The sequence below is a fragment of the Thermobia domestica genome, chromosome 6 (assembly GCF_964235325.1).
Source record: "Thermobia domestica chromosome 6, izTheDome1.hap1.1, whole genome shotgun sequence".
Lineage (NCBI taxonomy): Eukaryota > Metazoa > Arthropoda > Insecta > Zygentoma > Lepismatidae > Thermobia > Thermobia domestica.
The window spans coordinates 280,389,543-280,414,325 of NC_137459.1; the positions used below are offsets into that span (position 1 = coordinate 280,389,543).

Genomic DNA, 24,783 nt, shown 5'->3' on the forward strand with positions numbered 1-24,783 from the left:
AACGAATGTTTCATTAATAACCTCACAATACGCGATAACTCACTTTTCGTAAGACATTCAAGAAGGAGTAGATTATCACTTGGGAACGAATTTCTTTAAGGATTTTTTTTCTTTTAAACGACTCAAACGATTGTCTTGATATTTCACAAATAAATATTTCATTAGCAACCTATGTTCCACAGATTATTTTCATTAAAACATCCAGAAGAGATATTCGCTTTTGACCGTAAGTTTTCGCTAATGCATATTCCAGTTACAATTACAGTAAGATATAACTTAGTTTAAGAAATTGGATAGTACTATGATAAGTACCTTTTTGTTATTTTTTCTTTCTTACAGTCATGTATCTCTTTATGTTGTTTCCTGTATAATACTGTAACACTACTTTATATGTGTGGGTCAAGTTTTATTTATCTGTGCCACTTGGGAGTGACACAGCATGCGAAACCTACTTTCATCCGTAAGTTTTAATGTGTAATATAGATATACACATACTAGTGTATCTGTATCTATATTACTTGCTTTATTGCTATTCCATTAATTTAATCCAAAGACATTGAACGTCATAAATTGTTACTTTATTACTAATCAATAACCTCCATATCTCTGCAAGTGCTGGTGAATTATTGTAATTACTGTATATGTCTTTCCGATAAACCTTTGCTTTTAAAACGCAATCACTGGTTTTAAAATATGAACTCAAAGTGGATTTTGCCTGATATATATATATATATATATATATATATATATATATTAAAAAGCTGTAAACATTTCAATATAGTATAATGCGTTGACAAATAAATTCTTCAGACTTCATTCCAGCAGTAGGGTCCATTAACTGCGCTTTACAGACTGATGAACTAGAAATCACCCTTTTTCGCTAACAATAATTTCCATTCTTTCATTGGTGGCAAGTGTTTGCGTCACAACCATCAAAGCCGCTGTCGATTAATATGAAACTCATGATATGGACTCAACGCAAGATATACAAGACTCGTTGTCATCGCTGGAAACGAGAGAGTTTGATTGCACACAGATTACATTTTTTTTCCCCTGCTTCGGTTGAGTAAGTTCTTCAATACTACTGCAGCTGTCAATATAGAGCCTCGTGGTTGCTGATGAAAACATGTAGCAAGCTGAGTGAATGATTTACCCACTGACACATAAAAAAAAATCAACGTTGTGTTGCATTCCCTACATTATTTTCACAAGAGAACGCTTTTAGAAAAATAAAAATGTTGTAAATAAGTGGTTATAGAATTCCAAGTTTAAAAGTGACAATAGATTTGTTGTGATTTCTATTTTGGCAAGTCTCTCTTTAAAAAAAAATGGTTTGCAAAAAAAGTTATGTTCATGTGTTAACACACATTACTATCAACTTAATATTCATGAATACTGAAAATAAATAAATAAATAAATAAATAAATAGTTATATTCCCGCTTGTAGACAGAACACTTAAATATAAAACTTTTCAATGGAACTAACTTCATTTCATTCACCATATTCGCACTTTTTAGTGTGTACATCTTTTACTGTGTCCTGGGTTCGATTCCCGGTGGGAACACTCGGTCGAAAAAGTGTAAAAGCTTCTCGAAGTGAGCCATGCTGACTGAAGTTTTCCTGCGTTTTCGTCATTCACTCCAGGCAAATATCGGGATATACCTAATATAAATATGTCCGATGCCAATTTTTCCCCTTCCCCAGTCCTTTCTACCTTCCATTTCCGCGGATAGTGTTATTATCTACGGACATCATCCTTTATACGTGACGAGCTAACATGGACACAGATGCCGACAACCCAGAAATACTCATTTCTATCCCTAATTATAATCTCATTACCACGACATATTAATTTCATCAATGACCTACATACAAGCAAAATCATTTTAAATATATTGAGTAATTGGTAAGATTTAGCATGATTGCAACAGCTAAAAAGGATTATTTGTTTATACATTCACTTATTGAAGTTTAACATCATTTTTCAGCATTGAGACCATGTGAAACATGGACCTTGAATTTAAGCTCGAATTTGAGCCACAGTAATGCGTTCAAAGGTCTCTCACTGGTGATTAAAACCGAGGATCACTTATGCTAAAGGCGTTAGCCACTATGTCAGCAATGTTTTCTGAAAATTTGAAATGAATTACAAAATAAGTACCCAATTATATCAAGTAATATAATCCTGTCTGCACAAGGCAAAATTATACAGAAGTTTCATGTGTAGAAAACAGGAAATTTTGGAGCAATGAAATTAGCACAATAAATGGAAAGCTAGTCCTGATAAAATGTTGCATTTCTGAAACAAGAAATAACAAAATACGTTTCTCCTTCAGCTGCGCAAGATACTGTTACCAAGCCAATAAGGACATAAATCACGACGACAACATACCTAATAAGCTTTTTGGTTATACATATATACAGGAGGATGGACCAAAAAGTAATGCCTCCCTCTCGACAATTTTGTTTGTATTACAGCTACTGAACTACTTATGCATGCTATTAGAAATGTAACCTTAGTGCAATAATGGGTGATCCCATGTCAAATCACCTAATTTTAAAACATGACCATGCTTCAATGTCTCAGATTCTCTTCATTTTTTTTCATGTATTAATATCAATGAAATTATGCTAAATTATTTTTTTTTATTTTTTTGCATGAGAAGTGGGCTGGGGTTAATTTTTTGAAAAATGTGAATTTTGCTTCAATTTCACTTTTCGGCACTCAGCATGATGGAACGAAAATTACCATAACTTCCTTCTTTTTGAAGTTATTCGGCTCATCCAGGTGTCAAATGAAAGTTTATTTTTGCTCCTTCACTAGATCTTAAATAAACTTGTAAAAAAGTTACACTGGCAATCATTAATGGGCATACAATGCAAATTTTATTATTATTTTTTTTAATGTGCCGTTGCTCAAAAGTTAAAACCATGAAACTTTTGAAACTCTTTTTGTGCATTCATCTTAACACGTACATGCTATGGTTAGAAAATAAAGAAGTTGTTCTTCTTTTTTATGTTTTTGTAATTATATATATATATATATATATATATATATATATATATATATAGATAGATAGATAGATAGATGAATATATTACATGTACAGAAATATACAGTTTTAAGTTTTGTTACAAATTGTGTTATTGCTCATAAGTAACAACTATGACACTTTTGAAGCTTCTTTTTATAGAATCATTTCATCACATACATGATATGGTTAAAAAATAAAAAGGGTGCTTTTGGTATTTCGGCAATGATGATGATGATGATTATTATTATTATTATTATTATTATTATTATTATTATTATTATTATTATTATTATTATTATTTGAGTTTTATATCTACAGAAATATACAGATTTACTGTTGGTAACAGATTATGCCTTTCCTCTGAAGTAGTGATGGCCAATTCCAGAATTTTTACTTTCCGGATTCCGGAAAGTAAAATCGGAAAAAATTCGGAACTCGGAAAAACTCCGATTTAGGAAAAATCTGGAACTCGGAAAAATTCCGGAAAATAAAATTTCCGATTTCGGAAAATTTTGGCCATCTCTGCCCTAAAGTGACAACTGTCACACTTTAAAACTTTTTTTTCAAACAATCATCTTAGTAAATATTAGTATGCTTAAAATAGAACTGGTGTAAAGTCTAATTTTGGTATTAGCATAATATTATATTAATGTACCTTAAATATGACCTTCAACTTTCTTTCCCAATTGTACAGCGGGAGACACTTCTAAATGGTACAGCCATATGGAGATTTACGGCTAAGGTGTACCATTTAGAAGTGTCCCCCGCTGTACAATACGAAACAAAAAACCTGCAACATGAAAGTTTAAGTTCATTGTGAAACTACGCCTAACAACATAGGCAACCAAACTAACGTCTTTGTGGCACTGATCACGCCAGGATAACTTTCGGCTTCGTGCCCCTGCACACTTCGTTTGGAGCAAGAAATGCATAGTCCACGTGACTACAAACCACAAATTTCTTACAAGATGGAGTAATAGATTGAGGTTCTTCTCATTTTACATCCTCAGTTTTAAAGAGAGAGAAAGAGAAAAAGGTCAGCGTGATAACAATTAAATAAAGATGAATATGCGAAATATAAAGGAAAAGAAAACGTGCGCATATGTTGACAAATGACACATGCACTTCAAAGGAGACCACCACAAATTTTGTTATAAACCATATACAATAACTGTGGGAATCAGCAAACCACAAATACATAATTACACACAGTAAGTGTTATATAACACATATTCATTTAAACATTTAAAATGCTCGCAGAAAGCTGAAAATTTCTTTAAAATCTCAACTATAACTGAAACAAAAGACTACTTCTCTATTGTTTTTCTTCGTAGCATCCATCTACATGGAGAAATGAGAAAGAGAGAACATCTTAAGAGATTCGCACGTATACAACATCGGAAACTGCTAAATGGAAAAAAAATAGTGTCTTTGGATGGGATTCGAACGCAGATCCATAGCATTAAAAATCCCACACTTTACCGATGTAGCTAGTCTGACACTAATTCCCTATTCCTTCATCATTAACTATGAAAGATGGAATGGAGTCTGCAGAAAACTACGTCTAACATGTCCATGACAGACCGCCTATAACCTACGTCTAATTGGTACTTAAAAAAGCTAGCTATACACGTGCATAGAAAAGTAAAAGCAAATGAGTAGTTAGTACAGATCACTTTGTTTGTCTCACTCTATCTCTGACTATAGAAATCGAGGAAGAAGAAAAAAGTATAGAGGTGAGAACAAAGGAAGAACAAACAAAAATAAAAGTTGCAGGAAACTGAATATCAAGATGACAGAGAGAGAGAGAAAGATAGAGAGAGAAAGAGAGAGAGAGAGAGAGACATAGAGATAGAGAGAAAAATAGAGGGAACGGAGCAAATGATTTAATATACATCCGAAAAGAAGGTTCATAACTGTGCTATACATTTAATGTATTGAATACTCTGTTTCTTCTAAATTGCTTGCTAGTTGGCAAATATTAATTTGTAAAAACGTAGCAAATGCAGTTGTAGTTGTCTTGTTCTCTTACTGTGTCAGTAATAGTGAAAAATGTGGTTTATGCAAAGTAATAAATTACTACTTTTCCCACAACAATCATGTAGATGTTGTTGATGATTTTGAGTTTAACGTCCTTTCAGCAGCGAGGCTATATGAGACGTGGACCTACTTATTAACGTGGAATCCGAACCATATGAGCTGCTGCCGGGAATCGAAGCAACCATGTAGTGTTGGTAATAAATTTCGAAGCAAAAGAAAAAAAACTGATCAGCAAAATACATAAAACGATAGTCGTCAAACTATTACTTAAAGATAATTTATTGTAAAATCAATACAACCATGTGGCGGTATATAGTGATAAAGTGATTAGAAAACTTAATATTAAACTGTCGATCACATCGTTTTACTTATTTGAATTCAATGTCGTATAGGTTCAGTTTTAGCTCTAGATTTCAGCATTCTCACTTCGATTCTTAACTTGTTGGAAATATGCACTAATCGAAAATATAAAAGTATATGAAATTTAACTAGCTAAAAGAAGAGAATAACATAAAAATCTGGATTAGAGTACAGTATTACTATAAACATGCGTATTTTGTTTAGGGTTTCCAAGTCATAGCTTATAGGAATTATAGAAAAAACGTTCGTTCTGAAAGCACAAGACAAAAAAAACAGAGAATAGACACAAACCTCAGGAGGGTTTGAACACGAGAGGCGGAGGTAATAGACTACTCTACTAAACCGCTCGGCTATATATTAATACTCTAATACGTTTTGATAAATATTGTCTAGAGTATTTGCACTTTACTTGTTTCTATTTTGTTGTTTGTCATATAATGTATACGAGTGGCGAATAATAGAATAGAAGTGTTTTAGACGAGTATGAACAGATTTCCCGGATAAGTCTTAATCTTATATATATCTAATTTGCACAAATAAATTAGATTAAATCTGTAAAGTGCTTCGGGGGTTTTGATGGAAGTAAACTGTTGCATAGTTACGAGTTTGTGTTTATGCTCACCACTGGATGGAAGTTATGTTCTTGAAAGATAGTAACTGCTACTATATTCTAATGTATTGGATTTTAAAACATTGGAAAATATTTTGTTACTAACTTGCATCTACTTCTTCATATTCTACTAACATATTTTGTTACACTACTTCTTCTGTGCATGCCTTTCATAATACGACGTCATGTATAGCAATATTGTGCATTATCCTATATTCAAAGACGTTCTAGCACTTTTACTTTGGTGTGTAAGAATGGCGCAATATGATCATTCTGTAAGTGAGAGTGTTATCGCTCTTATTGAGCATGCGGGGTTGAATGTTCCTGAAGCAGGCGCTCGATTAGGCGTGCATCGTACAACAGCGTTCAGGTGGTGGAAAAAAATATGAGGAAACTGGAAGTCTAACTCGAAAATCTGGAAGTGGTCGGCCACGAGTGTCCTCAACGACACAAGACCAACGATTAGTTGATCAATGCTGCTGACAGCCTTTCATGTGTGCCCGACAACTTTAGCAGTCTACCGCCTTCCCAGGTGATGTAACTACAGTCCGACGGCGACTTCGGGCAGCAGGCTTAAGGTCCTTCCGGGCTGCTGTTAAGGAGAGATTGACAGAAGATCACAAAGTCGATAGACTGGCGTTTGCAGGGCTAAATATTGCTCGTCACTGGGACACTGTTGTCTTTACAGATGAGAAAATATTTTCCACTGGAAACTTTGGGCCGACACGTGTGTATCGCCCACCTGGAAGACGATTTGATCCACAATATATGGCCCGTTCAGCGCGAATGGGTCATCTGACGATTCACTGTTGGGGGTGGATATGCAAGGCTGCAGGTGGAGGTGGTATCCATCGAATTACAGGCCAACTTAATGGTCAAAAATATGTTGATCTTCTCGACTTTATGCTCCCTGAAATAAAAGCACAAGTTGGTGACGACATACTCCAGCTACAACAGGACCATAGTTCCGTGCATGATTCAGCTGTGGTTCAATCATGGATCCAGAGGCAACCTGATCTCGAGCTAGTCGAATGGGTACCTCGAGATGGTGATTTGAATCCCATTGAAAACATGTGGGCTGCTGTTGTAAGAATACTTCGTGAACGTTGGTCGGACAATCCACCGCGAACAGCTGAAACTTTATGGGAGCAAGTTGAAGAACCTTGGGGACTTGGTTGCACTCCACGTTTCATCGCTCGCCTTGTTAATTCAATGGGTCGGCGATTAGAAGCCGTAAGGGAAGTCAGTGGCGAATATACCCGATATTAAATATAATACCTTCTACACCCTTCCCAGCCCTTTTCAGGGCTACTTAATTATAACCAAATATATGAATATGTACGCGTACTTTCCTGGGTATCGCTGCAATACTTTCACTATTAGAATCTGTTGATAACTTAGGGTTGATCGGGACGTATCCTTCGTGGAGTAGTGGTTAGAAGACTAATTTTCCATTCAGCAGACTCATGTTCGAAACTCAATCCCGTACCATATTTTTTTCAGTATGTATTTTTGTTATATGGATTAATACACTCCACAACATACAATGATAATTACGATAATATGTTTAGGATTCAAGTATGGAGTTCTGTCAATTGTTTGCTAATTGTAATAAGGTAAATCGGATGACAATAATCTATGAAAATTCTTCTTTATCGTATTGTTGGTGTTTATGTATGTGGGTATGGACCTTTATTTCGTTTATTTAATTTATATTACTATTCCGGGAATGCAATAGTTCTTCAAGAGTTAACATGCAATAATGAACAACACGTATTCATACTTATACATATCGTGCGTGTTCGAGTGTAATAAATCTTTCACAAAGAGCACTTTCTTTTTGTTTGGGCTAACAATCTTTTGAAGCTTTTAGATACGATGACATCATTGAATGAGACCATTCCCGAAACATATGGAAGAAATCATACTAGTAGAGAACATATTTCGTTTCTGGACAACTGCCTTTATTCGAATCGCAATTTTATGCATTGTTAAAATCATTTAAATTATGCTTTCCACTCCTAGAGTACTTGGCGTATAATTGTTATGCACTATTTACTGACTTTCATCAAAATGATTTTAGTCTATGGGGGTTCTCCCATTTCGTCCCACTTACTTCATTCCAACATTTAAATCATTTCTCATCATCATCGTCTCCTTTAGCCTAATCGGCATAATTATTGGATGTTTTATTTAAAGGTTTCACTTCATTTGTCTTGTATTTTGCATATAAAATAAAGGACCGAGAAAGAAAAACACGACCGGAGTATGATTTGAACCCATGATTTTAACAGTAAACATTCCACTGATTAGCACTGTAAAACACTTGACTATGCATGGCACTCACTCTTGTTTCACTGTGACAAACGAGTGAAGATATCACGAATAAAATATATTCAAGTTTGACTTAACTAGCGTTTGTTTGAAGTTTTACGTCCCTTTTCATCAGCAAGGCTATGTACAGGCTCGTAGCCAGGATTTCGTGAAGAGGGGGAGGTCCGTAATATGTAATACTGAGATCATCACACCAGGGGCTCGATCATTCTAAACTATTTTACTGGAACATATATTGTTTGGTTTAGTCAGAATTTTGTAACGGGGGGGGGGCGTGATATGAAATCCTGAAATCTCAGGAGCTTGATCAATGTAAACTACTTTACTATCAACATATTTTGGTTTGTTAGGACAACAAAATGGGGATATGTTGGTAAGTATTAAAAAAAATCTATGAAGAAATCTCGAGTAATAAAAGAATAAAGAAAGTATTGAAAAGCATTTCCTTTCTTTGTTCATTCAAATATAACAATTTTCCTTTCATTATGATCTCAACTATTATGAAAAGTGCATATTCACTGTTATAAAAAGTACATACTCACTAATGTCTTGTAAAAAAAATACGATATCTGCGTTCCTTTTTCTGTTGAATCGAATGCTAATAGAACTCATTTTTCATATAAACTTTTGTTTTTATTATTCTGTCAACTACTGTCGGTTCCAAATGGCAGGTTAAAGGCGCAGTAGAAAATTGTTTTTGAAATAACATATTTGATACTGCAAGAATGCAATGACGAAAAATTATGATAAAAGATGTCCAAGCTGTTACTCAACGGCACTGTGCTTTCGAAAGCTTGAAATCTCCCTGACTAGTAGCAGAAATTCTGAGAATACTGTAACTTTCCTAGAAATTTCAAATTCTCTGACTCTTCAGGATATCGCGCTCACCTCGCCACCATGTATTGCAAATAATACAAATCTCATCATAAAAAAGAGTAATCAAAAGTAACCTGTAGTTTTTTTTAATTACTTTTAACGCTGACCCTTCTTTTTCTCATTTCATTTTGTTTCATCCTTCCGTATTTTTTTTCATTTCTGGTCTCGAAGGGGGGTCCGGACCCCCCGGACCCCCCCTTGGCTACGTACATGCTATGTAGAAACGAAAAAATACAACAGAACCGCTACTCGTCGCTAGAATGTGTGTTCTGAACTTTCTTTGTCTTTTTGTATATACCCAGCTGTGTTATTATTAAGACATCAGCAAGAATGTACTTCAGACTCAACTGCATTAACAATGTTGTATTCAAAAATAAAGATAATCTTATGAGTAACATTTCAGTTACATGAATTTCGGTTCCTGCAAGTCCAATCTCTCAGAATTCACTGTCGTATTTTTTTATACAAAATTTTGATACAAGATATGGACAAAACTAAGTTCTCAAACCCTAAATATATTATCGTGATTGCCATTGTATGTTGTGGAGTGTATTAATCCATATAACAAAAATACATACTGAAAAAATAGGGTACGGGATTGAGTTTCGAACACGAGTCTGCTGAATGGAAAATTAGTCTTCTAACCACTACTCCACGAAGGATACGTCCCGATCAACCCTAACGTTATCAACAGATTCTAATAGTGAAAGTATTGCAGCGATACCCAGGAAAGTACGCGTGCATATTCATATATTTGGTTATAATTAAGTAGCCCTGAAAAGGGCTGGGAAGGGTGTAGAAGGTATTATGTTTAATATCGGGTATATTCGCCACTGACTTCCCTTACGGCTTCTAATCGCCGACACATTGAATTAACAAGGCGAGCGATGAAACGTGGAGTGCAACCAAGTCCCCAAGGTTCTTCAACTTGCTCCCATAAAGTTTCAGCTGTTCGCGGTGGATTGTCCGACCAACGTTCACGAAGTATTCTTACAACAGCAGCCCACATGTTTTCAATGGGATTCAAATCACCACCTCGAGATACCCATTCGACTAGCTCGAGATCAGGTTGCCTCTGGATCCATGATTGAACCACAGCTGAATCATGCACGGAACTATGGTCCTGTTGTAGCTGGAGTATGTCGTCACCAACATGTGCTTCTATTTCAGGGAGCATAAAGTCGAGAAGATCAACATATTTTTGACCATTAAGTTGGCCTGTAATTCGATGGATATCACCTCCACCTGCAGCCTTGCATATCCACCCCCAACAGTGAATCGTCAGATGACCCATTCGCGCTGAACGGGCCATATATTGTGGATCAAATCGTCTTCCAGGTGGGCGATACACACGTGTCGGCCCAAAGTTTCCAGTGGAAAATATTTTCTCATCTGTAAAGACAACAGTGTCCCAGTGCGAGCAATATTTAGCCCTGCAAACGCCAGTCTATCGACTTTGTGATCTTCTGTCAATCTCTCCTTAACAGCAGCCCGGAAGGACCTTAAGCCTGCGGCCCGAAGTCGCCGTCGGACTGTAGTTACATCACCTGGAACGGCAGTAGACTGCTCCAGTTGTCGGGCACACATGAAAGGCTGTCAGCAGCATTGGTCAACTAATCGTTGGTCTTGTGTCGTTGAGGACACTCGTGGCCGACCACTTCCAGATTTTCGAGTTAGACTTCCAGTTTCCTCATATTTTTTTCCACCACCTGAACGCTGTTGTACGATGCACGCCTAATCGAGCGCCTGCTTCAGGAACATTCAACCCCGCATGCTCAATAAGAGCGATAACACTCTCACGTACAGAATGATCATATTGCGCCATTCTTACACACCAAAGTAAAAGTGCTAGAACGTCTTTGAATATAGGATAATGCACAATATTGCTATACATGACGTCGTATTATGAAAGGCATGCACAGAAGAAGTAGTGTAACAAAATATGTTAGTAGAATATGAAGAAGTAGATGCAAGTTAGTAACAAAATATTTTCCAATGTTTTAAAATCCAATACATTAGAATATAGTAGCAGTTACTATCTTTCAAGAACATAACTTCCATCCAGTGGTGAGCATAAACAAAAAACTCGTAACTATGCAACAGTTTACTTCCATCAAAACCCCCGAAGCACTTTACAGATTTAATCTAATTTATTTGTGCAAATTAGATACATATAAGATTAAGACTTATCCGGGAAATCTGTTCATACTCGTCTAAAACACTTCTATTCTATTATTCGCCACTCGTATACATTATATGACAAACAACAAAATAGAAACAAGTAAAGTGCAAATACTCTAGACAATATTTATCAAAACGTATTAGAGTATTAAGATATAGCCGAGCGGTTTAGTAGAGTAGTCTATTACCTCCGCCTCTCGTCTTCAAACCCTCCTGAGGTTTGTGTCTATTCTCTGTTTTTTTTTTTTTTTTTTTTTTTTTTTTTTTTTTTTTTTTTTGTCTTGTGCTTTCACAACGAACGTTTTTTCTATAATTCCTATAAGCTATGACTTGGAAACCCTAAAAATAAATACGCATGTTTATAGTAATACTGTACTCTAATCCAGATTTTTATGTTATTCTCTTCTTTTAGCTAGTTAAATTTCATATACTTTTATATTTTCGATTAGTGCATATTTCCAACAAGTTAAGAATCGAAGTGAGAATGCTGAAATCTAGAGCTAAAACTGAACCTATACGACATTGAATTCAAATAAGTAAAACGATGTGATCGACAGTTTAATATTAAGTTTTCTAATCACTTTATCACTATATACCGCCACATGGTTGTATTGATTTTACAATAAATTATCTTTAAGTAATAGTTTGACGACTATCGTTTTATGTATTTTGCTGATCAGTTTTTTCTTTTGCTTCGAAATTTATTACCAACACTACATGATTGCTTCGATTCCCGGCAGCAGCTCATATGGTTCGGATTCCACGTTAATAAGTAGGTCCACGTCTCATATAGCCTCGCTGCTGAACGGACGTTAAACTCAAAATCATCAACAACATCTACATGATTGTTGTGGGAAAAGTAGTAATTTATTATTTTGCATAAACCACATTTTTCATTATTACTGAAACAGTAAGAGAACAAGACAAGTAGAACTGCATTTGCTACGTGTTTACAAATTAATATTTGCCAACTAGCAAGCAATTTGAAGAAACAGAGTATTTAATACATTAAATGTATAGCACAGTTATGAACCTTCTTTTCGGATGTATATTAAATCATTTGCTCCGTTCCCTCTATTTTTCTCTCTATCTCTATCTCTCTCTCTCTCTCTCTCTCTCTCTGTCCCCTTGATATTCAGTTTCCTGCAACTTTTATTTTTGCTTGTTCTTCCTTTGTTCTCACCTCTATACTTTTTTCTTCTTCCTCGATTTCTATAGTCAGAGATAGAGTGAGACAAACAAAGTGATCTGTACTAACTACTCATTTGCTTTTACTTTTCTATGCACGTGTATAGCTAGCTTTTTTTAAGTACCAATTAGACATAGGTTATAGGCGGTCTGTCATGGACATGTTAGACGTAGTTTTCTGCAGACTCCATTCCATCTTTCATAGTTAATGATGGAGGAATAGGGAATTAGTGTCAGACTAGGTACATCAGTAGAGTGTGGGTTTTTTAATGCTATGGATCTGCGTTCGAATCCCATCCAAAGACTCTATTTTTTTTTCCATTTAGCAGTTTCCGATGTTGTATACGTGCGAATCTCTTAAGATGTTCTCTCTTTCTCATTTCTCCATATAGATGGATGCTACGAAGAAAAACAATAGAGAAGTAGTCTTTTGTTTCAGTTATAGTTGAGATTTTAAAGAAATTTTCAGCTTTCTGCGAGCATTTTAAATGTTTAAATGAATATGTGTTATATAACACTTACTGTGTGTAATTATGTATTTGTGGTTTGCTGATTCCCACAGTTATTGTATATGGTTTATAACAAAATTTGTGGTGGTCTCCTTTGAAGTGCATGTGTCATTTGTCAACATATGCGCACGTTTTCTTTTCCTTTATATTTCGCATATTCATCTTTATTTAATTGTTATCACGCTGACCTTTTTCTCTTTCTCTCTCTTTAAAACTGAGGATGTAAAATGAGAAGAACCTCAATCTATTACTCCATCTTGTAAGAAATTTGTGGTTTGTAGTCACGTGGACTATGCATTTCTTGCTCCAAACGAAGTGTGCAGGGGCACGAAGCCGAAAGTTATCCTGGCGTGATCAGTGCCACAATGACGTTAGTTTGGTTGCCTATGTTGTTAGGCGTAGTTTCATAATGAACTTAAACTTTCATGTTGCAGGTTTTTTGCTTCGTATTGTACCATCGCTTAAAACTATCAAACTTTTGTAACTTTGTGTAGGATTAGTTTTCGTTCACTAGGTATGATTAAATAACAAAAAATGATACTTTTTTGTAATAATCTTGCGTCTTTTTGAATGGAAAGAAATAGGACTAGCAATGTAAGGGGTTGAGTGATTATTACAAACCATAATGCCTTGTTTTAATTTAGCTTTCAGTTGCGTGAGTTCGGGCTGATTGGCTTGCGAGAGTTGGAACAGTAACTTCCTAGATGATATTTTCATAAGGTATCCAACAAAAGTCTTCATTTTCTGGCCAGTAGAATATAGAAGGCCCAGAGCAATTCATGAATTGCACTCTGACGTACAAAAATACCAAAAGCACACTTTTTTTTCTTTTTTAACCATATCATGTATGTGCTAAAATGATCCTATAAAAAAGTTTCAGCATTTTCACAATTGTAATTTACGAGCAATGACACCATTTGTAAAAAAAAAAAAAGAAAAATGGATATTTCCGTAAATGTAAAATACAAATTAATAATAATAATAATAATAATAATAATTAAAATACCAAAACACCTTTTTTATTTTCTTACCATATGTATGTGCTAAGATGATTCTAATAAACAAATTTCAAAAGTTTCATAGATGTAACTTACGAGGAATGGCATAGTTTGTAACAAAACTTAAAACTTTATATTTCCGTACATGTAAAATATTTAAAAAAATCATAATTACAAAAATAAAAAAAACATTCTCTTTATTTTTAACTACGTCATGTACGCGTTAAGATGAAAGTACAAAAAAAAATTCAAAAGTTTCATAGTTGTAACTTTTGAGCTACGGCACAATTTGTAAAAAACCCTAAAATTTGATTTTTATGCCCATTAATGTTTGACAGTGTAACCACTTTCAATGCAAATTAAGATCTACTAAAAGAGCGAGAGTTAAGCTTTCATTTGACACCTGGATGAGCCCAATAACTTCTAAAATAAGGAAGTTATGGTAACTTAGTTCAATGATCGTGAGTGCCAGAAAGTGAAATTGAAGCAAAATTCACATTTTTCTAAAATTTCTCCAGATCTATTTCTCATCAAAATAAATAAATAAATAAATAGCATAATTTCATGGTAATGTATGAAAAAAATGAGGAGAATCTGGGACATTGAAGCACAGTGCTCTAGGTGATTTGAAATTGAAAATAATATAATATTTTTTTCTTTCATTTTTTTTCAGATTGACTGAATAGAGCCATGAATGTGAAGCTAAAGAAATAATCGTCATTGAACATCTGGCAAAAGATGATTGCCAACTGATTGAAATCCATGAAAACTAGTCTTGGGGAAGATGTAATCGGCATTTGTGGGTGTTTATTTTCACTTTTTTTTTTTTTTTTAGAAATGAGTTTCATAATCTACTCGATACTTGGCGTTGGCGGTAATGGAACAATCGATTGCGATCATCGATTTGGACTGCCTTACCACAACTATTTAGGCTGTCTACCCTAGTATCATTTGAATGAGTAACAAACAAGGTATGTATACTAAAAATTACCGACAAACGTACGTGAGGTCTTCTACTATTACTAATTGCAATAATTAAATTAGCAGCAAAATGCAATTTTGCAAGTTAAGTACAAGTACCATGGTTGATCATAAGTAGGTTTTGAAATATGCAGTGTTAAATTTTAAATCAAATTTGGAATAAATAAATTTGATGAATGTTGATCAAGTTTTTACCAAGATACGAATACCATCAAGATATTTACAATTATATAATATCCATCCAAAATTGTGAATACAACTTAAACTTAATAATAAATTCATCGTGTGATTCTATTATAAATCATAATGTAAAATGTGGTTCATTGCTATGAATACTGTTCATCCTAGACAATGAAGCACGTGAACATTGTTGAACCTTGAAGTTAATGTAATTTTAAAGAAAAGTTCTCTTACCCAATATTTCCGTAAGTTCATACTTAATTTCTGTGGTAGGTGTCAGTGGCAAAGTATTGTAATGTCCTGGTGTATTAAGATATTCTTCTCCTGTCTGCTGAGTAACAACCAGATGTGATTTAATTCCAGATACTTGAAAGTTCGGGCTTCCAATGCATTTTGAACGAGAACTGAAGCGGATCGCTATTAGCAAGGCAATGAATGGAAGTAGATGACGCATACTTGTATTTTCCCTGAAATAATAATAATAATAATAATAATAATAATAATAATAATAATAATAATAATAATAATAATAATAATAATAATAATAATAATAATGAAACATAAGTTCATAACAAGAAGATAAATTAATCTTTTGAGTACTCTGGAAATATTCTGCAGGTAAATTACAAATGCTCTACTGGACATCACGTATTCAACACCAATGTGGAAAAGTTGTCTCTCTCCCAAATGTGACAAATATATAGCGTAAGGTACAATTGTAAAACGGTAGACTTACTGATGTGTCTGATAATGCTGCAAAAATCTAACATTAAGTCGACGTCAGTAGACCGTGGGTCTACCACATGTGCCCGGAACAGCTGCTATGTGGCGAGAAATGAAAGAGAATAAAAACTTGGAAGATTTCCTGGAGTATGGCAAGATATGCATCTCCAACGCATTTCTAATATCTATCAACTGCGGATAGGGGCATTCTCTAGTGTGCAAGTCGTTGTATAATCAAGAATCAGATGTATTCAATCAGTGAGACATCAAGTAAACCTCACAGGCCAAGGAAGCAATGGAACACAGTGTGTATCCATGAAGTGTAGGACGTAATGTGTTACACGCGATCCCGCATTATGCTGTTGGAAAGTGGATTTACGTAGGATCTATTGTAAAGGGATAAGAACAAGATCCAAAACGTCAACGATGCATTGCTGGCTGTCCAAAGGTTAATCCATAAGTATCAGAGAGAAGCGAATATGGAACTAAATAGCATTCCAAGCGATAACGCCATGTGCAAGATCGTTGTGAAGACAATACAGACGTCATCCATCTGTGGCAACCGTACCACTAGACGCGGATGCGGCCATCATAATGCTGCAGACAGAATCGTAATTCGTCCCAGAAGATAAAATCTTACAATTTGGTTCTCAATGTGCAACGTTTGCTGCACAACTGCCGCTATACTCACGCATGTTCTTGAATGGAGCCGTGGAATGAACGCATAACTTTCATATGCCCTGGTGCAATAGTTAACTCAAACAGTTTATGATGACAGTAATCGCTGGACAGCAACCTTGAATTTGTGCGTCACGAATTGGAATGTAGCTGTCTACTCTGTTACAGTTATGCGCATAAGAAGTCTTGGTTTATGGTACGGCATAGCCGTCGGAATTCTACACGTCTTTAAGCATTACCTTCCTGGAGCCACAAATTTTATATTTCCATCAACGCAGCTGTGTTCCGCCCAAAATGGATACCAATGTTGGAGTTCACGACATGGAAAATTTACTCCGCCATCAGCAGGCAATCACGACGAGGCATCATTCGAAACGTTTAGAAACGCCTAAGTAACGATAACACTTGGCAACTATTGAATCTATTTGATTATCTAGATTATCTCGCACTTCTGTCTCCAGATGGCCTATCCACCATGTAATATGTCGAGGAAATGCACCTATAATAATTTCACTATGCTTTTGTCCACCACGCATTCTTAAAATGTGAGGTCAATACAAGTACATTTTCTCTTGGCCTTGCATTTTTACGTACGTAATACTTCCTGAAGTATATATATATATATATATATATATATATATATATATATATATATATATATATATATATATGAACACTTCCTAGTTTAATTACAGGTGTATGTGTGTATGTGGCACTTTATTCCTTGGTAACTGTTGGACGGATCTGAACGAAATTTGGAGAGCAAAGAACTCATGGTAAAATAAATTGAAAATAAAACAATGCTGTGTTTGGTAGCCGATTTCGGTCAGGTACAGACTCGGTTCTGGGAACGCCTCGATTTGCCTTGCACGAGGTATTCTATTTCTCAGTAACTGTTGGCAGGATCTGAAGCAAATTTGAGGTGTAAATAACCCACGACCAAGGAAATAAATATTGCTATATTTGATGCCATTGATCGGCTAACAACAGGCTCGGCTCGGCTCGGCTCTACTTGTATGTGGTACTTTATTTCTCGGTAACTGTTAATCGGATCTATAAGAAATTCTTCAGGGGAATGTCCTATTGTCAAGGGAATAAATATTGCAAAATTTGGTAGCCAAATTTGGCCAGGGACAGACTTGCTTTGGCTCGGCTCACCTTGTATATGGTACCTAATTTTGGCAGGGTCAGTCCTTAAAGTAGTAGGACTGATTTTTTTCTTTTCTTTTTACAGACTGACGGCGGTTACTCCACCTATCGTTGGTTGAGGTGGGTCTAAGGAAAGACAGGAAGCAGCGCTAGTCGGCTGCCAGCCGTAGCAGGGTAAAGATCGCTCGTCATCCTAACCTCTGTGAGTGACCCTCGTCACGCTGCGTCATGACCAATCTTTTGGAACAGCGTTACGCCATCGAATTTTGCGTGAAGCTCGGTAAAACTGGGAAAGAGACTCATGAAATGATCAAGACGGCGTACGGTGATAACGCCATTGGAAGATCGAGTGTGTTTGAGTGGCACAAGCTGTTTAGGGAGGGGAGAGAAGAAGTTGAAGACGCTGCACTGTCAGGACGACCTTCGAGCTCCAAAACGGATGAAAATGTTGCAAGAGTGAAGAATTTGCTGGACAGTGACCGAAGATTAACTGTTCGCATGATTGCCGATGAACTTAGCATTGCTAAAACCCAAGTTCACGAAATTGTGCACGAACAATTGCAAATGAGGAAAATGTGTGCAAAGTTGGTGCCACGAGTACTGTCAGGCGAGCAAAAGGACGTTCGCAAACGGATCTGTCAGGACCTTCTCGAAGAAGTGAGTGAAAATCCAAACTTTTTAGACAATGTGGTGACTGGGGACGAGAGGTGGACGTTTGAGTATGACCCTGCGACCAAACGTCAAAGCGGGGAATGACACACCCGAAATTCCCCACGCCCCAAAAAAGCGCGCATGACGAAATCAAAAGTGAAAATCATGCTCATTTGCTTCTTCGATTCACAAGGAGTGATCCACAGGGAATTTGTTCTACACGGACAGACTGCCAATGCAGTTTTTTTTATCTCCAGGTCCTGGAACGGCTGAGGAAACGCATCTTCCGCGTCCGCCCAGCCATCGCCAACTCCTGGCGACTGCATCATGACAATGCGCCGAGCCACACAGCCTTCCGAGTTGTGGCGTATCTGGCCCAACATAACATTGAAACCTTGCCTCAGCCACCCTACAGTCCCGACCTTGCCCCACCAGACTTTTTCATCTTAGCCCGCCTCAAAACCACCCTGAAAGGGCATCATCACGGCTCGGTGGAAGCATTAAAACAGGCTGTGACGAGGCAGCTGAACAGCATTCCAGTTTCCGCCTTCCAGGAAGCGTATGAAAACTGCAAATCCCGCTGGCAGCGGTGTGTGGATGTAGGAGGATCATATTTCAAAGAATATTAAGCATAAGTGTTATTTCTGTCAATATCTTATTTTTAATTGACTCAGTCCTACTATTTTAAGGACTGACCCTATATTAAGTACTGATCGGACCTGAACGGCATTTGGTGGTCAAGTAACCCTCAGCGTAAAGCATAATAATTGCTATATTTGGTAGTCGTGCTTGGCCAGAGACTGACTCGGCTCGGCTCGGGCTGGCTTGTATGTGGTACTTTGTTTATAACTAGTGGCCGTGTATAAAAAACGATGGACAAGTAGCTCAAAGTCTAGTAAAGATCGCTATAATTGATATCCGAACTCTGCCAAGAACATGCTCGACTAGGCTGGGATCAACTCGAATCGCCTTGTATGTGGTAGTTTATTTCTCGGTAACTACAAGTCATATCCGAACGAAATTCGTGGGGCAAATAGCCCACCGTCGAATAAATATAGGACGCTATATTTGGTAGTCGGACTTGAAAAAGTATAGGCTTTGTTGGGCTTGGCTCGGCTGTGATACGTAATTCCGGATTTTTTTCTGTATTTCTTTAAATAAAAAAATAATAATCTGATAATATAGCATAACTCATTTGTACTGAAAACATCTACGAAAATTAGTTTATTCTTGAGAACAAGTTGTTTGGCCATTTTATCCAAAACGACTTAGGCGATTAGATTAATATTTCATAAATAAATGTTATGCATGCAGAATAACTCATTTGCCTTGGAAAATGTACGACAAGTAGTATATTCTTGAGAGTGAGTATTTTTCGGACGATTTTCTTAAAAACGACTCAGGAAATTTTATTTGTGTTTCAAAAATAAATGTCTCGTTAATAACTATAAAGTTGTGTAAATAATATCTTATAGGACATGCATAGTTTACTCTTGGGATGGGTTTCTCTTACGCCTATTTTATCAAATACGATTCAGATGATGTTGTTAATAGTTCATACATAAATATTTCATTAATATTCCTATAATGCTGTATGAATCACTTTCATGTTCCATGTACCACCAGGGATGTTTTGCTGTTGAGGGAGTTTCTTTTTTCACAGTTTTGACAGTAAAAAACGATTCATGCGAGTTTATTGTTATTGTTTTTAAACAAAATTCTAACCTTAATATATGACATGAGTCACTTCTTATGTAAAAATCCAAAAGTGATAGTTTATTTTGAAGAAAAGTTGTCTTTGGGAAAATTTTTCGAAAACGCCCTATAATTTTGTTCATATTTTACAAAAATATGTTTCATTAGTAGCTGCAGCACATGATTCAGTTTGATTAATTAGAGCGACCAATTTTAGTGCTGTAGCCCGTACCCTTTATTTTATATACGCCTAGTTCTACGACATAACGAATAAATAATGTGCTAAATAAATTTTAAGAAAATAATTATAAAAGATGGCAGGAAATGGACATTCCACTGAATTATTTTTATTCGAGTTTTACCTGTAGAAATGTAAATACAGTTTTAGCCTGTATTTCTAGAAATTGAAATGCAGAGGTCTTCATCTCTCCTTACTTTTTGATGTCACCAGTTGTCAAACAATCTGACGAATGAATCACAACATCCTATCCGTAAACTGTCTTGAAAGAAGCCGCAAGTAGATACAACAGCGTTCTATATACATCATCCATTATACAAGTAAATGCACATGTTTCAGCTAAATAATCTGTGGACATTTGAACCGAGGATATTACATGGATTGTCTGATCTCTTGTTATGACTTGCGACTATCGTCCATTTGTTGTGGAACAATGAATGCGTTCATGCGCTACAATCTATTTCCTCATGAATATACACAAGGGCACCGTTAACTGATTCAGTGATATAACTCATTACAAAATTAAAACTTCAGTTTACCCTAAATTAATTCTTGCATATTTGAACACAAAGGGTCTAACTGAGCGTATAGGCCAGAACAAGATTTGCTGGTATATCTATATTTGCACATTGTAGATCGATCCTAATTGCTAGTGCCAATAAAATTGATTTAATGGGTTGATATTTAGCTCATTTATAGTTGGTGTGTCTGATCTCGAGTTGGATTTATGAAAGAGAAATACAATTTCACTTGGATTCATATTGCAAGGCGATTCACACTGGAGCTCCGCAGCTTCTCTGAGACTAAGCAATTAGCGTACGCTCCTATGGCTTGGGATACCAGAGTTCGATTCTTGGCGGGAGCACATGTAGTTGGGATCCAACATTAAGCTATAGGTTCACATCTCATATAGCCTTGCTGCTGAAAGGAACGTTAAATTCAAAATCACATCGTATTAGGAATTCATACTGCATAAAATGTGAGACGCAGTAGCGTACGGATAATTTCATCAAAAGGGTTCAATCACACAATCCCACATATTGTTTTTTTTTTTTTTAATTTAAGTGTAATTTTTGTATATATACTTCTTTATCATAAAAGTTTGGTCGAGGAGGTTAAACATTGAAATATCCCTTGTGCATGACCCTGGTGAAACATAAACACTTTATCAGAATTAAGTATTCCGAAAATAATATATTATCTAAAGCAGAGTAAAATCAAGCTGTATTTATTTTTTTTAATCTCGAATATAATAAACGAAACATACGAAGAAAAGCAGTTGGAGAGAGAGATAGAATGGAATAAAGAAAAAGGGAGATAGAGACTGAGAATGTGTGCGCGAGAAAGATAGAGACTCTAATCCATTAAACTCAAAACTTTCTGCAAGGATAAGTTTACAATGTTTTACAAGACGAACTGTTCTTGTCTTGTGTTCTAACTAACAACCATCATCACGTGTTGCAACGCAAGGGAAACATTTCTTTTACGTATTTCTTTGTATAGTCAGAAACAATACTAAGTATAGGCTGGAGCCACGATTACTTATACCTCCAACCTATACTTAATATTGTTTCTGACTGTACATTTCTTTTTCAGATACATTTTGTGAATTAGTAATGTAATCGTATTTTTTTGGACCAAAATCAATACGAAAAAATGTCTTTATACGTAATGATTCAAAAGAAGAAGAAACAACGTTGCAGTTAAATCTCCCCCATCTTTAACTGATCCCCCCCCAAAAAAGTATTATAAAATCATTTTTCCATATGTTGTCTGGGTGTCGTGCATTTTTGCACAGTGAAATTCATACGGTGTGCATTATCGAGCAATTTCGCACGGTATTGTTTATCGGATTAATTATTATACAGGTGTCGTACATTTTCACACGCTCTACCTGTCAATCATGCGATTCATCATGAAACTGCTTTCAGTCTAAGGGAATGGAGGGCACGGAACAAATGCAAACTAAGAGCAAGGCAGAGAAAAAACAATGAACAAACAAAGGTTATGGTAAAGAAGAGAAAAATAATAAACAATGGAAAATTAAAGTAAATAAGATAAATATAAAATAAAATATTGCAAATTGAAACAGATGAAAGCAAACAAAGTAGCAAATGAAAATAAATAAGAACAACATTAAAACACTTAGGAATATGAGATAGAACAATAACAAATTAAAATAAATAAATAATAAAGTAAGCAGCACATCAGGAAGTTCAAAAATCGAAGAAAAGTTTGTCATCATAGAGCATAGAAACACCGTTGTTATTTGTGAAACACACATTATCTCCATACTCGAAGGCAGTTCTAAGAAGATTGTAATATTGTTATTTTCTGAGCGAATCTTCATACTTCTGCACATCGTCAATCAATCCATTTTGTACAATTCATAGTATTCCAACTTTTGGAGACAGCTCAAGCTTCTCGGGGATTTTTTTTAACGGTTTCCGCTATTTCCTAACTTCTCCAGGATTAATTGCAATCGTTCGTCAAGATTACAATCTAAGCCCTGCTCGCAAGAGAATAGAAACTAGATGTCGCATCTGCTTTGAGTACACTTGTAAGCTTCGAGATATGTGGTGTATTCTTAAATAAGGCTGCCTTTTAACTTATTGGTCAATCCCCCAATCTGTGGCTTTCTCCGTTGCAGTTCCATATTTTTCTTGGAATGTTTGAATTGTCCATCTATTGTTCAATGAAGTAATATTTGAACTCTTCCATTTTCCGGCCATATGGACAGCCAACCTTCATCCATCGTACTTGATAGTATTAATGTTAACGTACTACGCATATGAACATGATGGCATAGATCTTCATTATGGTATGACATACATCTTCATCTTCACCGCATGCAATGCATTAATTGCAGCTAGCCCAAAATCTACTTTCAGCACTCGAGATTCGCTCTGACCAGACCACATTTTAAGAAACGTAAATAGTTCATTGTATCTTCGCTCTGTTTTATCTGGCAGAAATGCATACAAGACTGTCATAACCAACGTCTTATCATGTGTACTTAACTATATTTGCATGTATGGTGTACAATTGGGAAAAATATTAGCATTAACTTTTAAACTTTTCGTCAAAAAAATAAATAAATAAATAAATAAAATAAAATAAAATAAAATAAATAAAATTGAAAAATAAAAAAATGCTTGCAGCCCTCAGTACTGGTTCCAAACCCTCGTAACGAAAACACAGAGTTATTGCTAGCGCAGAGTGAACTAAGCAATGACAGGAAAAGATCAATCACATTTATCAGTAGCGTAGCCAGGATGTGTGTTTGGGGGGGGGCAAGTGCTGTTATAGGTACATATAGAAAAATTTCAAACAAAAAATATATAAACATAAAAATATATAAAAAAAATACAAACATCAAAGTACCAAAGTACATTGTCGGACCTCTTTGGGGGGCGGCCCCTCCGGGCCCCCCATTCCCTACGCCACTGACATTTATATACATACATAATTCAATATATATATATATAATTCATATTCATATTTTTTTAAAAAACAGTGGGATCCGATTTGATTAATAAAGTGCTTCATTTATTATTTATTGTTGACATGCATTAATTTCCGAAAATACAGCTTTTGACCAACTTAGCTGCATAATGCCTTGAAAGCCGACCTATAGAAATGATATCAATTTCGTAAAGCACAGGAGTGGAAACATGTTCGACATAATGAATCACGTGATTGACAGGTAGACCGTGTGAAAATACATGACATCTACAGAGTGACTAATCCGATAAACAGTATCGTGCGAAATTGATCAATAATAGGCACCGTGTGAAAATTCACGGAATTGTTTTCTGTATAGATCGTAAATCCATCATGATTCACAAAGTAGTTCTTCCGTGACGATAGAGTTTAAAAATGCACTTACATGTTGTTTTCCGTCTTTTTTTCTGGTCACATCCAAAATTAATTTGTGAAAATGAATGACTTACTTGTATTATGTGTAGCAAATATACTTCTATTAAAGTTCATATATAAACCTCATTAAATTCCAGTCAATCATTCAATCTATGATGAGCATAAACTTTCAAACTATGCTAAGCATAAATATAGAAAGTATCTTAGAACCACTACTGGTAGATCCATCCGAGTGTAGGACAAAAGTTCACCGGCAAAAAAAGCCTACTGGATATAAGCTCAATGCCAGTGTTACGTTACAAGCGCAGACAACAGCTCAGCAATAGTGGACACAATCTCACTTAGAAATAAAATAAGCATATATGATGTCATTGATCCATTTTTTGTTTAATCTAGATCACTTCAGGAACGATAATTTTTAATTTTTAACGATAATCACTATAGACTAAGACTATAAAAGATAAGTGTTTCCTAAGGA

General features: G+C 35.6%; 1 protein-coding gene and 1 pseudogene across 1 annotated transcript in view; one reads left to right on the top strand and one right to left on the bottom strand.

The window, feature by feature from the left end:
- Positions 1–24,783, bottom strand: part of LOC145687797 (uncharacterized) — a 236,539-nt gene that overhangs the window by 153,091 nt on the left and 58,665 nt on the right. Inside the window, exon 2 of the mRNA XM_081761225.1 lies at positions 15,527–15,759. Coding sequence (XP_081617351.1) covers positions 15,527–15,746 — 220 coding nt within the window. The 5' untranslated portion in view covers positions 15,747–15,759. The remainder of the gene's footprint in view (positions 1–15,526; positions 15,760–24,783) is intronic.
- Positions 18,071–18,598, top strand: LOC145687564 (protein GVQW3 pseudogene; annotated as a pseudogene).